The 20,098-nt window shown below is 38.7% G+C and overlaps 3 protein-coding genes across 3 annotated transcripts; 1 reads left to right on the plus strand and 2 right to left on the minus strand.

Moving 5' to 3' along the window:
• Window positions 1-663: 663 nt before the first annotated feature.
• LOC140241934 (uncharacterized) lies at window positions 664-5,629 on the plus strand. Its single transcript, XM_072321681.1, has 2 exons — window positions 664-1,795; window positions 5,589-5,629. Exons 1-2 carry the CDS (start codon window positions 664-666, stop codon window positions 5,627-5,629), a joined length of 1,173 nt encoding a protein of 390 aa, XP_072177782.1.
• Window positions 5,630-5,863: 234 nt separating this feature from the next.
• On the minus strand, window positions 5,864-7,888 carry LOC140241935 (uncharacterized). The gene has a single exon (XM_072321682.1). The coding sequence runs from the start codon at window positions 7,886-7,888 to the stop codon at window positions 5,864-5,866; it is 2,025 nt and encodes a 674-aa protein (XP_072177783.1).
• A 9,710-nt stretch (window positions 7,889-17,598) lies between these two features.
• On the minus strand, window positions 17,599-19,668 carry LOC140241646 (uncharacterized). Its single transcript, XM_072321387.1, has one exon. The coding sequence runs from the start codon at window positions 19,666-19,668 to the stop codon at window positions 17,599-17,601; it is 2,070 nt and encodes a 689-aa protein (XP_072177488.1).
• Window positions 19,669-20,098: the final 430 nt, after the last annotated feature.

A 20,098-nucleotide genomic window follows, 5' to 3' on the forward strand; every position in this document is an offset into this window, starting at 1 on the left:
TACAGTAAGCAGTTTCCATGAATGTATAATCGTTCACATGTTGTGTGTCGACACGAGGCTCGGCTGCTTTTTCGCGCCACGACCGACTGATCTCCAATGGTAATTAAGCCACTGCAAGTAGCACCTGCGTTTGACGCATGTTAAACGGGTTGCTATCAACACCCTGATTTCCATTCAGTATTTGTACTGTTTTTTTTTTTCCTCTGATACGTGTGTTAATGGGTGCATGGTTAAAAGTCCCACATTCAATAGCCAATACAGATGTTGCAAGAAATGAACCTTTACTGTTTACTCCCCTTTACTCCCCTCCCCCCCCCCCCCCCCCTGTATACGGGAAAGTCTCCCTGAACTTTAACTGAGCAATTGTCACGGTCCTTGAATTCTCTGTCTGTCTGTCTGTACGTGTTTTAAAGCACAACACCTTTATACTGAGTGGTCCGGCTATCCCCTGGTGATCTGTTGTAATTGCGTACTAGTAATTATTGTAAGTGTGACCAAGATGGGTCTAATTGTACCAAATTTTGTATTGTATATTGAAACCCCACACACATTTGCACTTTGTACACACACCTGCACAGTAGTATGCACTTGCAAAATGCACATTAGCACCTATGCAGTTGTTGTCTCTCAAATCTCCGGTAATTTACATTTCTGTATTACAGAATGGCGTCACATATGAATACCCCCGATATTCCTGATGACGTTATGCCTGTGCGCGACAGTAAATATTACACACCCCTTGAATTCAATGATATTGTATCGTATAGTTCAGATAATATTTCACTTCTTCATATAAACTCTAGGAGTTTGAATAAAAATTTTGAATATTTGGAAAATCTTTTGCACTCTTTAAACAATTTTGAATTTTCTGTTATTGGAATAAGTGAAACTTGGTTACATCAAAACTCCCCAGATATCTTTAATTTACCCAATCATAAATTAGTTAGGGCTGATCGTCAAGGAAAAAGGGGTGGCGGTGTTGCGTTTTATATTGCGCAAAATTTACAGTTCAAAATCCGTTCTGAAATCACGTTAAGATATGCAGAAACGTTATTTATTGAAATTGAGAACCCACTCTCTAAAAATGTTATTATAGGTTTAATCTATCGACCTCCTGATCTGAATTGTGAATTATTTTGTGATGAATTGGATTTATATCTCCATAAGATAGGTAATGAAAGTAAATATGTTTTTATTTTTGGTGATTTCAACATTAACTTTTCGCCCACATCCGATAACAATAATTCCCTTAATTTTATGCATTTAATGTATTCATATGGGTTTATGTCAATTATCAATAAACCCACCAGGATAAATCCACACTCGTCAACTCAGATTGATAATATATTTTCGAATGTGTATAATAATACAATTATGGGGGGTATATTATGTTCTGAAGTTTCTGATCATTTACCAATATTTTCAATTTGTGAATGTAAAGTGGGTCGTAATAAATTACATGATAAAATATGGTATTATAAAGAGTCAAAACGTAATGTGGAATTATTGAAACAGAATTTATTTTTAGAGGAATGGACAGATATTTATAGTATTAACAATGTTAATTTGGCATATAAATGTTTTAATGATAAATTATTATATTATTATGAAAATAATATTCCTTTATGCAGAATAAAAATTAACCGAAATAAACCAAGAAATCCTTGGATTACAAAAGGTATTTTGAAATCCATAAAAACTCGTAATTTTTTGTATAAGTTACACATTCGTAACCCAACTGAATTTAATTTGAATATGTATAAAGTTTATCGAAATAAATTGACAAAATTGATTCGTTTATCCCGCAGATTATATTTTTCTGACAGAATGAAAAAGGTTTCTTCGAATATTAATGCAACATGGAAAATTATTAAAGAGGTCCTAGGTAAAAAGCCTGATTCTCCGCCAACGGATGATATCACATTAAACGGTATTAAAATAAATGATCCCAATATGTATGCTAATTCATTTAACTCATTTTTCGTTAATATCGGTCCGGAACTTGCTACTAAAATTAGCAATACTTCTGCTCATTTTACAGATTATCTTTTTGACCAAAATCAAGAGTCTATTTATCTTAATCCAACAAGTCCCAGTGAAATCATTAGTATCACTAAATCTTTAAATAGCTCTAAATCTTGTGGCTCTGATAAAATAAGTATGATGTTATTGAAAGAAATAGTTTATCCACTCGCAGAACCGTTAAGTTATATATTTAATCTTTCTTTATCACAAGGTATTTTCCCTGATCTGCTGAAAATAGCGAAAGTTAATCCTGTACATAAAAAAGATGATCCTCATGAAATTAGCAATTATCGTCCTATTTCTTTATTGCCTAGTATATCCAAAATCTTAGAAAAAATTGTTTATAATAGACTTCTTAAATTTATTAATAAGTATGATTTACTTATTCCCAATCAATATGGTTTCAGAAAAAATTATTCAACTGATTTAGCACTAACACAAATTTATGACAAAATTACGAGTGCTTTTGCAAACAAAGAACATGTTGCAGGTATATTTTGTGATTTGAGTAAAGCATTCGATACTCTTGATCATTCTATTTTACTCACGAAACTTAGTCATTATGGTATTCGAGGACAAGCACATTTATGGCTTAAAGATTATCTAACTAATAGAAGACAATATGTTATTTTTAATGGTTGTGAATCTGACCCCCTTTTAATTAAATGTGGTGTTCCTCAAGGCTCAATTCTAGGCCCATTATTATTCCTTCTTTATGTTAATGATATTATAAATACATCCTCTCTTCTCTCTTTTGTTCTATTTGCTGACGATACGAATATATTTTATTCTCATAAAGATCTTAAGATTTTAAATGACACTCTAAATATTGAAATTAGTAAAGTATCAAATTGGTTTAAGTCTAATAAACTTTCTTTGAATATAAAAAAGACTCATTTTATTCATTTCAAACTTCATTCTCATAATGAAGATACGTTGATACATATTAACATTGATGATATCCCATTAGAAAAGAAAATGAATTCAAAATTTCTAGGAGTATATATAGATGAAAGTTTGACTTGGAATGAGCATTTACATCATGTTACAACGTGTATTTCTAGAAATATAGGGATAATTTCCAAGCTGAAGTTCTTTCTTCCTCGTTCAACTTTATTTCTATTATATAATTCCTTAATTCTCCCATATATAAGTTATTGCAATGTTGTATGGGGTACTTGCGGCTCTACCAAAATAAATTCTATATTTAAATTACAAAAGAAAGTTATACGTATTTGTACAGGATCGCATTTTCTGGCTCATACTGATTCTTTATTTCATGAGCTTAAAACATTGAAGGTTTTTGATTTGAATATTATTCAAGTAGCAGTAATTATGTTCAAATATATACATCATCAACTTCCATCATCGTTTGATAACATGTTTAGGTTCAATACTTCTGTCCATTCGTACCCTACTCGTATATGTAGAAATTTCCACCTTTTGAATCCCAAATTATTAGTGACACATAAATCTATAAGATATTCGGGTCCGGATATTTGGAATAATCTCCCGGATAATATAAAGTCTTGTTCAAGTATTTATTCTTTGAAAGCTTCACTTAAACGATATTTGATACAATTATATTCTCCAAACCAATTGAGCTAACAAATATTTATAGTATAGATTGTCATCTTATTGTCAATCTCTATTTTCTTCCTTCAACTGCATCTTGCACTCTCACCTGCAACTGCACTGCACTCACCTGATCACCTTCCTCCAAGAGAGTTATGTCGTTGGATAGTCATTTTATGAGGCCTCCATCCATTTCAAGTTTAATCGCTTATGATGGTGGTCTCCTGCATTCAATTATCTCTGTTGTTTACTGAAAAATACTGTATATTTTATTTCACGTTTCTGTGTATCAACATTGCTCAATGCAATCACCTATGTGAATCTATTTATGTACTGTTATCGATTTATTTCACTGCACTTGTTATTCTTTGTCTTTGTACTTTTTGAAGTTTGCATTCAAATTGCATTTGATTGAATGCAGAAATAAAAGCAAACAAACAAACAAACTTCAGTATATTTACTTTAGAACGACACCATCAGTTACCTTTTTCGACTTTACAGCTCTGATACTGAGGATATTTTCAACAAATAGAATTTAAATTGACGGGGCAGTGACCTTAAAACATACTTATATTTAATTAAATAAATGAACACTGGGGGAAATCTTTATATCCATGGGAAGGTCATTATATTCCTTAGCATATCTCTATTTAAACAAGACGAGAGTTGATGGATGGTTGCAGCCGCTCGGCAGTGATTGCTTAATTTCAATTGATTATTAAAGTTGGATTTTCAAATCCTTTGCAACCTTTAAAAGATCAGCACATTATTTTACGATTTCATAAAGTTGATATATAAAATATTAATTTTGGTCCTGAGATTCAGAAAAACTTTTTTTATAAATAGTCAGAATTTTTCTTCAAATTATTTAAAAAACTTAAAACTAAACTATCAAAGAGATTATTCTAATATTTAGATAGAGCATATGTAAATATGGATTGTGTAAAAATAGTCCTAGTTAAACATGTTAAAGGCAGATGAAATTCATCAGACAGAGTGATGAGTCGAATATTTATGGAAGGATCGGTTTCTCGCAAACATGCTGGTGAAAACGAATGGTAATAAGTTATTACTGAGTTTGTAAATAAATTGGCCAAGATTATGACAATAAAGAACGGTTGTCTTCAAATTTTGCTTTCGAAAAACAAGAGATCGGTGTGAGATCTCCATAATACGTGGCAAATCATTCGAAGGGTTTTTTTTTTTTTTTCTGGAGACGGGACAGTCTGTCGAGATAAGTTAGATGAGTGTTCCCCCATGCTATGATACCATAATTAAGATAATGTAAAATTAAAGCTGAATATAACATTAAAAGTGTGGGAGTGGGAAAATGATATTCAACTCTATTAGTAACACCAATATTTCGAGATATTATGTTACAAACACTATCAATGTCTGCCTTCCAAGAGAGTTTGTTATCACTAACTAAACCTAAAAACTTCGTCTACAACTATATCATTTATCTCTATAATATTGAGGAGACTATCCAAAGTATTACTATATAACATACATTTAGTTTTAAGAAGATTTAAAGACATCTTTTTGACCTTATCCAACATAACAATTTCTTAAGTTCAGAATTGAACGTTTCCACCAGAATATGAGGATATGAATGGGAAAGAAATACATTTGGGTCATCAGCAAACAGTACGAAAGATAAGATATTAGAAGCATTTGTTATATCATTTATGTACAGAATGAAAAAAGAGGTCCTAGCATGCCTAGTAAACTGCCCGGTCTAAAAAGAAGACCATCTTAGTCAATCAAAAAAGAATAAGCTTTGCATATAGGTGTTTTGATTACATTTGTACAGGAAAATATTATAAAAGTCTATGTTAGCACAAAATTCCAGGGTGGCAACCGCTGCTCAATAACCCGCGAAACAACAACAAAAAGATTAGAAAAAATAGTATCATTGCGTGTTGATCTTAATAAAACATTAACTGAATAAGAAGGATTCAAGTTCTTTGCTTCGATCTCATTTATAGAAAAGAAGAAATTTGATGAAGATAAGTTTGCAGGTCTCTGAGAGACTTGTGGGCCGGTGATATCAGCTTCTCATTTGACTTGAAAAAAAAAGAGAAAAAAGCTAATGAGTAATATCATTGTTCCATGAAACATGCGACACTAAAAGAAAAATAATCTCATTCTTACTGCTTATCCCAGTTTGCTGAAACATGTAATATTCTGTTTGTCTAATCGTGTTCTACATCAACATCAAGATAAAACGATATCTTGTAATAGATAAATGCTTACGAAACATTCAGCATGAAGCTAACTCCTGTTCAACAGAAGTGTTTGCGTATTGAGAAACGACTGCATTTGAATTCTCCAATCTGTTGCTAACAGGCTGTTGGTAGTCGTTGTTCGTAGACCTTTGCAGTTTTTGACTTTCTCGCATGACGTCAGGATCCTCGTAATTCTCGTCGATTTCGTAAGGTTGTGTCTCACTCATCGATTGCTGGACACGGCGGTGACCGGTGGATGTCACCATGTTGGCAGGGAGAAATCCACCGGTATGGACGGGTATCATGCTCGGTGCAGGAAGGTTAAGCGAGCGGGAGAGGAGAGGGAAATGTTCCGATTGGGCACTGCTAGCGCAGCCACCTTGGCGAGACCGCATCACGCCCGTGTCCTCGACCATCGGCTGATACTGAGAATCCTTGACAATCGAGGCGGAGCTTGCGTTGGGCTTGCCAAGTGTTCCCGTCGGGTTGGGTTCTGGTGTAAGTGTCGCAGAGATCTGAGGTTCATGATGCTTTTTCCTCCTCTGTAGAAGCAGCAGGACGAGTAAGATCAGAAGCACTGCAACGGTGACAGAAACCATGATGATGAGGGCAATATGTGTCGTTCCATTGACTTTGTCCCTTGGTTGCCCTTCCTTGCTTTCAGTCAGATGTGGATTGGACGCAGTCCCCGAATCGACCTCGACGTGAATAATCGTCGGTTCACTTTTACCGGAGATATCGATGTCCTCTCCGAAAGAAGCGATGCACACCACAGACGATCCGTCATCTTCTTGTGAGATATTTCGAACTGTGAGAACATCATCCTGTACTTCGAATTTTGAGCCATGCACGTCCTTACCGTTGAAAGTCCATATGATATGAACTGTGTACGTTGTAAAAAGAGTGTGCAAAGCTGACCGATAGCTGCATCCAAAAGAGACGCTCTCGCCGATGTACACAGTAGGGTTCTTCGGCACGATAAGTGCAGTAATGGCGTTCTCGTGATACATGTTGGTCACGACTGACGGCAGAGTAGTTTCGTCGAGTGAACCGTCGCTGTGACTGTATACAGTAATTTCCGCTTCCGCAACCCCCAACACGTTTTCTGCTCGACAGGTGAGGACAGTACCGTTGTCCGCAGGAGCTACAGGACCGACGGTCATGACGCCGTAACCGGGAAACTCGAGTTCAAAACGTCGGCTGGTTGTATGGGAGGCTGTCAGGTCGCAGGATATGTCTGAAATGAAAGGAGGATTCGAGTGCACGAATGCGTGGTACTTGCTTTCTCTCGAGTTTACCTCGGCTAACCTAAGAATTGCGATGTAAGGTCGGCTGAAGTAACATGACCGGCTAACTACTGGTTCCACATCATCGTTGTACGTCAGCCGACATTCAAACGAGCTTGTCAAGTCCTTCCTTTGAGCCCGGTAAACCGCTTTCATCTTATCTCCAACTGGTGTATTCTCAGCAACTAACGAGTCATTTCGATACCATCGCAAGGTTAAAGGCGGTGTGGTTCTCTCTGACAAGCAGGTAAGGCTTACCTCATCTCCACTTTCATCTGGGAGTGCCGTGCAATGTGGAAAGTGCTCCGCAGGTGGATACTTGACTGTTAGCTCAAAATATGACGATGGCGTTTCAGTGCCGGACGTCTCGATGAGGACGCACCTGTACCTGCCTCTATCAGCCTTCTGAATCTCTCGAATGGTGAGAGTTTGAACAAAGAGACCATTTCTGGAGACCTCTCCCGCCGATCCTAAGGTATATCGAGTAGCGTCTGCACCGTCCAGGAGTTCACTCCCTGAGCCCTGTGACCATCGTCCGATAGTCTGCGCACCAGTCATCAAGGATGACTCCCGCCGCCATTCCACTCTGGCTCCGGTCGGGAATCGCCCTGCTCCGCTGTAACATTCCAACTCCACGGTGGTTCCCCGACTGACTACCGTACTTCTGGAATCGATATGCATGCTATAGGGCTGTACAGCATGGATGTAGGAAGAAAGAAGAAACAGCAGACAAATTTCACACCTGGCCTCCATATTGATTCGGCTAATAATCATTTCAAATTTGCATTGGTGATTGTCTATAGAGGACGATGTATTGAGAGAGGTTAAGGAAGAGAAGAATCAGCTCCACTGAGTTGTTCGATCTGGTCTGATTACCTCAGAGCAATTCCATATTAGTATATAACTTCGCAAAAGGTACCTCTGCCGTTTGGAAAATCATAAAGGCAACTGTTGCTGTTTCTGATTGGTTAATCCGCGTTGCCATGAAACAGCAATGAATTGATTTTGTTTGTGTGTGTGCGTTTATATACATATATATGCCTATGCGTGTGTTTGTGTGTGTGTATATATATATAATTATATATGCTTATGTGTGTGTGTGTGTGTGTGTGTGTGTTGCCTGTCTTTATCGCTTTTCTTCTGTGTTGAACATAAAAAGGTGCTCAATAGGTTATATCAGTATAATAATATGATTTTGCACCTTTGATGTCTGTGAAAAGAAAACAAAGAAACCGCTGCTGCATGTTTTTGATTGGCTATGCCGTGTTGTTATCATACACACCCACTTAAAGGGGACCTCCGGGTGATTTTCAGACTTTTACATTTGAACAACTATAAATCAGCTAAACTGAGTACAGACTTTCAGAAATTATAATGATTGGGATGAGGAATGAGAATGTTTTCAAAATTTATGACAAAGTGCAATGAACAAGGATGATGACATGGCAGCCTCACCATAAGAATGCATGACTCGGGGCTCACGGAAGCAGAACAAAAGAAGAAGGCATGCATAGATTCTTCACAGGTGAACTTCTTGAGCAAGTGGTCTTGTAATAGAATTGCACTGCTACATTTCTGAAATATATGAGGCTCTGATGTCATCAACACTGTTCACTGTAATTTGTTTAAGATTTTCAATTTATTGGCTTCTCTGCTCAAGGACCACAACAAATTCCACGAATCTATACATAGAGTTGTTGATTTATGTACTACATGATGTGAAATTATGAAAATCGTCCGGAATGTCCCTTTAAACGAACCCGATGTCATGTGAGCAGGTACTACAATGAGAATAGTAAGCTCTGAGATGATGTGTAACAACGCTGTGCGCAAATTATTGAATGTCAGCCGACCGTGGCAACAGAGGGCGATAGCATAAGTCTGAAGATGCATTGTGTGAAACATGAATGATAACTTGCCCAAGAGAGATCGATATTTCATGTACATATATATTTAACGTTATTATCCGTCAATACAGTTACGTTGGAGTTACACTCTACCTAAAAGGGCAGGATAATCTTGTGTCTATTATTAAAATTATTATTCTCCATTAATTGTCTAATATTCTCTGCCGTTATGGTAGCTCGGTCTCCCTGAACGATTTTAACCTTTCTACGACCAATTGCTTTCAACTCCTAATGCGAACAATTTACTGCAATACTTCTTTAGAAGTCGAAATGGCAAGGATCCGACGCATTTTTAGAAATTCTTATTCTTTTGTATTGTTAATGAATCATTTCGTTTTCGTCATATCGTTTTTGATTGGCCCTATACATATTTCGCATTCCTTGTGATCCAAACTCAGAACCTGTATTATAATTTATGTATCATAATGATGCAGACCCCGAAGCTGACAAGCGTCAAATTTCCTAAATTACCGTACTTTTTTTTCATGGAAAAGATGGAAAAAAAAGTGAATGATCGTGGCTGATTATTGAGTTTGTTCACAGTAGTAATGAAGCTTTTCTCAAAGCGATACTAGTGAAAATATTAGAACTATCTGAATAGAATAATTATATCGATGCACATAAGAAACACCTCAGGTTTCCGAAGTTTGTCCAAAACCAAGAGATCGCAAATTCCGTGGTTTTGTCACACTTCTGACACTTCCCAACTCAGTTGTAAAGCATAATTCATGTTACTTCCCCATTACATCGTTACTTTCAAATGGATTGAAAAAAAAAATCATGCACATACCTTGAAAACGTTATACAACGGGAACCGGGAAATGAAAAACAAATAAATAACCCCATATTTTTATGTCTTTATACAAAGGCTGGCGAAGCTGTGAGTGGGTGCGTCTGTATGTTTGTGTGTGCGTATTTAACAGTGAGTATAATACAAGAGTGTGTAGGACTACCCACTTACATCTAAATATCTGAATGTAAGAAAGACCTATGTCCATTACAGAAAATATAAAGAAAAAATAATATCCTAATAATCTGTTTGAAACTTTTATTTATGGGAATATTATGTATACAGATTGAAAAATAAACCAGTCATTCGAATGAATATCTGTATTTGCATTTTACATCGCATGGGGTCTCCAAAGATTACAGCCTAATTTGTGATTAGGCTGTTCTTATATTCACGTATTTATGAGTGTTACATATACTATAAAAGATCCTGCACTACGTTAAGCCCCGGTCACACAGCACTCCACGTCTAAATCACGTGTAGAAAGTTATGAAAATCTGGTGGACGTGGTTGTAAGTGGTAATTTTTTGGTCAATTTTGGTTTGGCCGTGCTTTGTACGGGGTATGGCCGTTGGCGGCTGTTCCACTGCTGAAGCACTGCCTAAGCACGGCTAGCCACGTCCAGCCACGTGTATGTACGCGGGAAAATCCATTTGTCAGTGATAAGCCGCTAAACACACGCTATTTCCGGTGATACCAACGCGTAACACGCGTCAGATGACCGTGCTCTGCCCGTGACAGACCGCTAAACTTTTCGCGTTTTACCGCGTCTCCCCAAGTTTTAATCACTGCCGGAACAAGGATTATCATGTGTGTTTCACGTGTGTTGCACGTCTTTACCACGTGTGCCACCCGTAGCTCGTCTTTAACTCGACATCAACGCGAACAATATCGTCTGCTTCACGGGAGACCACTTTTTGACGTGTTTTGGCCGTGATTAAAGCGCTGTGTGACTGAGCTTTAAGACGACATGCTCTCCCGCTGGTAAAACAGAAATGAGTCTGCCGCCCGCTAGCGTTAAGACTCTGACTTAATCATTTTGGGAATTTCTGAAACTATGTTCACTGCTCCCGCTTTGAAAATATTACATCTTAAAATGTGATTAAAAGTATACATATTTGGACCTAAAACTAATGAAAACAATCAATCTTTCATACCATATTTAACTGAAAATATGAGGGGTTTTTTTAGGAAGCAGCACAAAAGAAGAAGGAATGCATAGATAACACACAGGTGAGCTCTCAAGCAAGCAGAAGTGTAATAGAATTACACTGCTACATTTCTGAAATATGTGAGCCTCCTATGTCATCATCCTTGTTCACTGTAATCTATTTAGGTTTTTCAAAGCATTGCTTTTCTGCTCAAGAATTACGATGAATTCCACAAATTTATACATGAAGCTGTTGATTTATGTACTACACGACGAAGAATTATGAAAATTGTCTGGAATGCCCCTTTAAACTGATATGCTTGCACGCGTATTCAGCCATTTTTATTCATTATTTAATCATAATATTTTATTATTTCACCGGTATCAGATTAGTTTTCATGGATTATTTATGTAATTCAGTTTCGCAGGATTGACATAGCGCAACGCAGAAGCAATGACACAGACAATCTACATCCCTTCTGATAATCCTAACACGGAGGCATGTACACAATTCATCTGCATCCATCTAATTTAGCTAATGGATATGTTCATTAACATAGCCTGTTGCATGCCAAACGTTCAGGGGGGACACAATGGTGTACAACTATTAAGAAGCCGACGCAGAAGCTGTGAGACAATGACTTGGAGGAATAAAAAAAAAGAACAAAACAAACATGAAAACACCTAATGTGGTTTGATACAGAGAAGAACATACCCGAGTTAGCCAGAAATAAACAACAAATACCACTTTATTCATCTCGTCTTTCAAATTTGCTGTCTCCTGCTTAATAGAATCAGTAAACTAGAAGGGCCATCAAAGGCGGCAGACCAACGCCTTAGCGGAAATACAGGGTAGTTGCAATACTATACTATGGGGTCAAGGTGACACGACATTTGCTCCTGCGACAATTGCTCCGGTCTTATTTTCTCCAAGGACTTAGGGTTAGGGTTAGGGTTGTGATAGGGTTTCAGGTTTATTTTAATGTGAGGATTAGGATTAGGGTGAGGGTTATGTGTTTGAGTAGGTTTTATGTTGGGCTTAGCCTACAGATATTTCATGGGAGCAATTGTCGCAGGAGCAAATGTCATGGAACCGGGGTCAAAACTACAAGGTCTCTTCGAATTTCTTACGTCACTTCTACAAAACACTCTAAAATGAAAAAGAGTGCGAAACGGTGATCTTGCATATATGGTGCTGTGCCCAAACTTCAAATTTTGCCCAGTGAGATAGTGCACTGCAAATGAAAGCATACGCACTGCAGAGTAACTGCGACCAAGCAAACATTTTCCGTGGTTGAGGAATGCTTCTCCAACGAAAAAAAAAAAAAAAAAAATCAGTATTGATATGAAAAATCACCAAATACGGGCCATTTTGAGACGACGGAAAGTGAACTTTCACAAAATTTTCAAAAAATCAAAAGGACTATTCTATAGTCCCTCAAATAAAAGTAAATTTACGAATTCGTAGGAACATTTGAGCAGCGAAGTCCGTCGTGTGGGAGTTCGGTTTTCGTATGGTAGTGGGAAATGTGTAAAGTAAGAACCGGGAAAATGTTCGGAGTGGTCACCCCATCATACCATACTATGGGTTCAAAACTACAAGGTCACATTGAATTTGTCGGGGTCAACCGATTATCCCCCAAATCGAATCGATTTTTTCCTGTCACTATCCAAACATTCACTGAACATTTGGTGCAAATCTGTTCACCAGTTCTCTTGTTATCTTGTACACAAACAAACAAGCAAACATACGGAGCCCTTTCCATTACCCCTGCTGATTTTCATCGGCGTGGGCAATTAGTCAGTAGACATATTCTATAACTGCCTGCATAATGCCTATGTCAAACCATTTCGACGCGGTTGAATGTTTGTTTGTTTGTCTGGGTTTTTTTTTTTCACTCTGAATTCGTTTAACTCTGATTTCGTAGGACATCTTTGCACGACTTTCACCGATAGAACCTGTGCATTCAACTTGTGAGGTGTAAGCAAGTCTTTCATGGAACTGCATCACATTCCTTGATAATAGTTCATATTGATAATTTAATTCATGCTTTTAACATAATACTCATCACAATCCCCTTGGAACCTCACATAGTATCTCATCGAGGATGGTTTTGAGAACAGGAAAATTACCGGTGCTGCATTTGCTGATCTTTCTGCACGATAAGACACAGTCAACCACCGATCTACACGATGACCGGGAGTTCCGGGATAGTTTCGATCTCGATGGAGCGTCGACGAGCGTTGTTATAACTGTAGACACGGTGTCAGCACGGTAGCTACACGGATATGGCCGGAAGAGCGCGGCGTCTACACGGACCAACACGGCATCTTCACGGATCAACACGGCAGCTACACGGCAGCCACACTGATCACTTCAGAACTGATCCGGGGAGAGATCCGTGTTGACGCCTTGGACATCCGTGGACATTCGTGTATGTCCGTGTAGATCCGGGGACATCCGGGAGGCCGACACGGCAACTTTTTGAGGTCTATCTTTACTATCCAGGATCTCCCCGGATCTTCCCGGATATTCCTGGATCACCGTTTTCAACCTCGATGGAGCGTCGACGAGCGTTGATATGACTGTACACACGGTATCATCACGGCAGCTACACGGATCAAATTGGATCAACACGGCAGCTACACGGCAAATACACGGAGCTTTCCGGATTGCTCTGCCAACACGGCAATCCTCTGATGACGCCGGATGTTTTTTTCACTTACAAAAGTTGCCGTGTTGGCCTTCCGGATGCCTCCCGGATGTCCCCGGATCTACACAGACATCTAGAGGAGCCCACACTCTACAAGCTTTGTCTTTTTGGTGGGTCCCTCCTTTTTTTACACACAAGTGCATATTGACAATTATTTCACTTTCGTTACCCCAGCATTTATTGCAGTGTATCGCTACTGTAAGTTTTTCAATTATTGTTGTTTTCTCTGTACAACTTTACATGCACTGTTTCTAGCACTCATGAAAGTGAGATTTACTTTTTTGTATTATTTTATTGTGGAAAAAAGAAATTAATTTGAACTCGAACTTGAACTTGTATACGGATGCTCACGGATGTCTAATGCGTCAACATGGATCTCTCCTCGGATCACCACGGATCAGATCCGAAGTGGTCCGGGGTGATCCGGGATGTCTATGTAACTGGGGCATTACTAGGGAGGGGACGGCGTATATGATTACACGGTATGATTTCATGACAAGGAGATGCATCGTTTAAAAAAAAAAAAAAACCTGTATACTTTGGATCTATAACGCCTACGTATCAATGAAATAATAATGACGTTACGCAAATGAACAAAAACGGAAAAACAGAAAGTATGTGAAAGGGGAAAAAATTAGCACTTGCGTTTATTATCAATATTCAAACCTAAAAACTTCGTCTCCAACTATATCATTTATTTCTATAGTATTGACGAGACTATCCAATGTATTACTATATAACATACATTTATTTTTAAGAAGATTTAAAGACATCTTTTTGACCTTATCCAACATAACAATTTCTTAAGTTCAGAATCGAACGTTTCCACCAGAATATGAGGATATGAATGGGAAAGAAATACATTTGGGTCATCAGCAAACAATACAAAAGATAGAATATTAGAAGAATTTGTTATATCATTTATGTACAGAATGCACAAAGAGGTACTAGTAAACTACCCGGTCTACAACGAAGACAATCTCTGTCAATCAAAAAGGAATAAGCTTTGCATACAGGTGTATTGATTACATCTGGTGACAATAATGTACCAACGTTTTGACAGCGAAAATTAATGTATTCCTTGTCTCTCCTTTTCTTTGCTATAAAAAAAAAACAAAATCACCTTATCACTACAAGTATAGCCATTTTCTTTCATGCTAGTGCGTCCATACTCTGGGTTTGCGTATAAATATACGTGCTCATACATGTCATATATTTCGTTTTCGTGATGTATACTTACATGTACAAATAAGAATCGAGATAGAAGTTCAGTAAAATGAGTGTGATACTCAAATGAAGTGAATTGCACGTTGGTGTCCCTCAGTACTTTTCATAAATCATTATGTACACCATGACAAGTATATAGTCTATCAGAAAGCTTGCATCGAAAACCTGTACAAAGTATAGGCATATTAAATCAGCATTGCTCCGCGTACAGTTATCGCTCCAATAACTATTCAAAGTCAAATTTAAATTCAAACTCTTTTTCACTTTTTTTTTCAACAAAATGTATAAGAAACAATATGATAAATTTGACATGCGAGTAGTTGAGAATATACATAGCCAGACAGGGATAAAAAGATGTTCATGTCTACGTGATCAGTACAAGAAAGATACATACATTCTATATACACTCATCGAGAAAAAAAAAAGTGGAGGTACCCACTCAGAAGACTATGCTTGTATCATGTGGGTACCTCTGAGGGAAAAGGGGAAATAAGGGGGGGGGGGGGGTTAAAAGCTTACAACTACAAAGAGTGCGGGAAACTGGGAAAGTCGGGAATAGAAGAAAAAAAAAAAGCAAAAGTGTAAAAAAAAAAAGAACAGAAAATAGGGAGAAGCAGGAAGAGAGAGAGAGAGAGAGAGAGAGGAAAAAAAAAAAAAAAAACAAACCTAGATCATTTTGATGCATACACCAAGGGCCAAAGCCCACAGAGACAATAATTAGCGAAGGGTCTTCGAAAGTGATACAGTGTCGAGCTGCTTTCCAGCGGAACAGACTGTAACCGTGAGGGCACGTATGGAATACTAGTATGCAGTAAAAATGATCGATGCCTCAAAAGACATCGATATCAAAGCTTTCCCTAGATAGTTTTCCCATACGGGCAAATCTGAGGGTGAAACATTATGAGAGCAGTTATACACAACATGAAAATGAAACGGATTTACCACAGCAGTGCTTCAGATACCGAAAGAGAAGACCCTGTTACGAACACTTATTATTGAACATGCATAATGTTGCGTAATATACATAGAATCAAACTGCTGCACATGTGCAAAATGCAGACTGAGTTCTCATTGTTTCTTACTTCTGTGCACTTCATTATATTTACTTTAGAACGACTCCATTAGTTGCCTTTTTCGACTTTACACCTCTGATACTGAGGACATTAATAATAAGTTGCTATCAGTATCTCATGAAATGCCTATTTCCTTTGAGTGAAATGTGATGCAGGCTTCTAACTTTTGCTTCTTCTTCTATTCTTAAGTTGCGGAATATTTTTCTGACGGCATTTCGGATATTGTGGCACCTAGGTCCCTCTTCTTGTGGAGGGAACTTAAAGGGATGGTACAGTTTTGATTGAGACCTGGCTTTAGGTTTCTAACTTTTGTTTGGTGAGATAATGAGAAATCTCATATAGAATATGAAAGAGCGTTTAATTCCAAGAGGAATTCAACTTTTTGATGAAAATTGGTTTTGAAATGGCTGAGATAGCCTTAACAAGCGATCCTAATAAAAGGTAGGTTCCACCTTTTATTAAGATCTCTTTATTTCACTTTGTTTTTGGATATCTCAGTCATTTCAAAACCAATTTTCATAAAAAAAAAACTCAACTCTGAATTCATCATATGCTCTGTAACACTTCTTAAGTGGTTTCTTTGCGTTTTTTAAAAAGTTACAATCTCAATCCTCATTATCACTAATACCATCCCTTTAAAGCGGTCGGTCCCATGATTTGTTTACTTGCAGACACTCACTTCTTCCTTTAAAATGGTCACATAACGCACATCAATTCAATTCAGTTGTCTTTGTTATATGAATGTTCATGTTTCGAATACAAATCACAAGATCGCCAACGAAGTTTTGTGATTGCTCAAACAGTCGAGTTTCTATGCATTCCTAAGAAGAAATTTTACTGCGTTCGGGACAACATGTATTTTGTCCTATTCACCTAGTTCTTCTGTAGTAAACATTTAAGTGTGATATTGATGGACAAACTGGACAAACATAATGGTGCAAGTTTCATCGAAATTCTACACTTGAACTAGAAATGCCTTAAGGTTGTAGAAGTTAACATGTTTTCTGGGAATAATGATTGGTCGCATCCACAATGGAATATACATATTACCACCGAACCAGTTTTGTTTGGTTTGTACAGGAAAATATCATAAAAGTCCATGTTAGCTCAAAATTCCACGGTGGCAACCGCTCCCCCATATTCCGCGAAACAACAACAAAAAGATTAGAAAAAATAGTATCATTGTGTGTTGATCTTAGTACAACAATAACTGAATATGAAGGATTCAAGTTCTTTGCTTCGATTTCATTTATAGAAAAGAAGAAGAAATTTGGTGAAGATAAGTTTGCAGGTCTCTGAGAAATTTGTGGGCCAATGATATCAGCTTCTCATTCGATTTGCCAAAAAAAAGGGGAAAATTTGATGAGAAATATTACTGTTCCATGAAACATTCGACACTGAAAGAAAAATGATCTCATTCTTACTGCTTATCCGAGTTTGCTGAAACTTGTAAAATTCTGTTTGTCAAATCGTGCTCTACATCAACATCAAGATAAAACGGCATCTTGTAATAGATTAATGCTTACGAAACATATAGCATTAGCATTAACATTAGCTTACTCCTGTTCAACAGAAATGTTTACGTATTGAGAAACGACTGCATTTGAATTCTCCAGTCTGTTGCTAAATGGGCTGTAGGTAGTCGTTGCTCGTATACCTTTCCAGTTTTCGACTTTCTCGCATGACGTCAGGATCCTCGTAATTCTCGTCGATTTTATAAGGTCGTGTCTCACTCATCGATTCCTGGACACGGCGGGGATCAGTGGATGTCACCATGTTGGCAGGGAGAAATCCACCGGTTGGGATGGGTATCATGCTAGATGCAGGAGGGAGAAGTGAACGGCAGAGGAGAGGGAGATGTTCCGATTGGGCACTGCTAGCGCAGCCACCTTGGCGAGATCGCATCACGCCCGTGTCCTTGACCATCGGCTGGTATCGAGAATCCTTGACAATCGAGGCGGAGCTTGCGTTGGGCTTGCCAAGTGTTCCTGTCGGGTTTGGTACTGGTGTAAGTGTCGCAGAGATTGCTCCTTCTGCTTCAGTCGGTTTAGCAGGAAGCTCCCGTTGATTCTGAATTACTGCACGATTCTTCCCGCCTAGAAAAAGTCGATCCTTCGTCAAGGTGCTCGAATCAACGCGTAAAGAGATCTGGGGTTCATGATGCTTTTTCTTCCTCTGTAGAAGCAGCAGGACGAGTAAGATCAGAAGCACTGCAACGGCGACAGAAACCATGATGATGAGGGCAATTTGTGTCGTTCCATTGACTCTGTCCCTTGGTTGCCCTTCCTTGCTTTCAGTCAGATGTGGATCGGACCCACTCCCCGAATGGACCCCGACGCGAATAATCGTCGGTTCACTTCTACCAGAGATATCGATGTCCTCTCCGAAGGAAGCGATGCACACCACAGACGATCCGTCATCTTCTTGTAAGATATTTCGAACAGTGAGAACATCATCCTGTACTTCGAATTTTGAGCCATGCACGTCCTTACCGTTAAAAGTCCATCTAATATGAACTGTGTACATTGTAAAAAAATTGTGCAGAGCTGACCTATAGCTGCATCCAAAAGAGACACTGTCGCCGATGTACACAATAGGGTTCTTGGGCACGATAAATGCAGTAATGGCGTTCTCGTGATACATGTCGTTCACGACTGACGGCAGAGTGGTTTCGTCGAATGAACCGTCGCTGTGACTGTACACAGTCATTTTCGCTTCCGCAACGCCCAACGCGTTTTCTGCTCGACAGGTGAGGACAGTACCGTTGTCTGCAGGAGCTACAGGACCGACGGTCATGACGCCGTAACCGGGAAACTCGAGTTCAAAACGTCGGCTGGTTGCATGGGAGGCTGTCAGGTCGCAGGATATGTCTGAAATGAAAGGAGGATTCGAGTACACGAATGCGTGGTACTTGCTTTCTCTCGAGTTTGCCTCGGCCAACCTAAGAATTGCGATGTAAGGTCGGCTGAAGTAACATGACCGACTAACTTCTGGTTCCACATCATCGTTGTACGTCAGCCGACATTCAAACGAGCTTGCCAAGTCTTTCCTCTGAGCGCGATAAACCGTTTGCATCTTATCTTTAACTGGTGTATCCGCTGCAACTAATAAGTCATTTGAATACCATCGCAAGGTTAAAGGCGGTGTGGTTCTCTCTGACATACAGGTAAGGCTTACCTCATCTCCAGTTGAATCTGGGAGTGCCGTGCAATGTGGAAAGTGCTCCGCAGGTGGATACTTGACTGTCAGCTCAAAATTTGACGACGGCGTCTCAGTGCCGGACGTCTCAATGAGGACGCACCAGTACCTGCCTCTATCAGCCTTCTGAATCTCTCGAATGGTGAGAGTTTGAACAAAGAAACCATTTCTGGAGACCTCTCCCGCCGATCCTAAGGTATATCGAGTAGCGTCTGCACCGTCCAGGAGCTCACTCCCTGAGCCCTGTGACCATCGTCCGATAGTCTGTGCACCAATCATCAAGGATGTCTCCCGCCGCCATTCCACTCTGCCTCCGGTCGGGAATTTTCGTCCTCTGCTGTAACATTGCAACTCTACTTTGGTTCCCAGACTGACTACCGTACTTCGGGAATCGATGTGCATGCTATAGAGCTGCACAGCATAGATGCAGGAAAAGAGAAGAAGCAGCAGACAAATTTCACACCTGGCTTCCATATTGATTCTGCTAATAATCATTTCAAACTTGCATGTGTAATGTCTATACAGGACGATGTCTGTTATTTTTGAAGGGGGTTAAAGAAGAGAAGAATCAGCTCGACTGAGTTGTTCGATCTGTTCTGATTACTTCAACGCAATTCCATATCAGTATATAACGCAGAAGGTACCTCTGCCGTTTGCGAAATAATAAAGGAAAGCCGTTGCTGTTTCAGATTGGTTAATCAGCTATGTCATGAAACAGTAAATAATTGAGTTTGTGTACTGTGTGTGCATGTGTGTACATCTATGCCTTTGTGTGTGTTTGTGTGTGTGTATAAGGCGCTCAGTAGGTTATAATTATCAGTATAATAATATGATTTTGCACCTTTGATATCTGTGAAATGAAAAAAAAAAACCCAACCTGCTGTATGTTTTTGATTGGCTATTCTGTGTTGCTATCATGCACACC

Source organism: Diadema setosum, chromosome 18, assembly GCF_964275005.1.
Source record: "Diadema setosum chromosome 18, eeDiaSeto1, whole genome shotgun sequence".
Classification (NCBI taxonomy): Eukaryota; Metazoa; Echinodermata; class Echinoidea; order Diadematoida; family Diadematidae; genus Diadema; species Diadema setosum.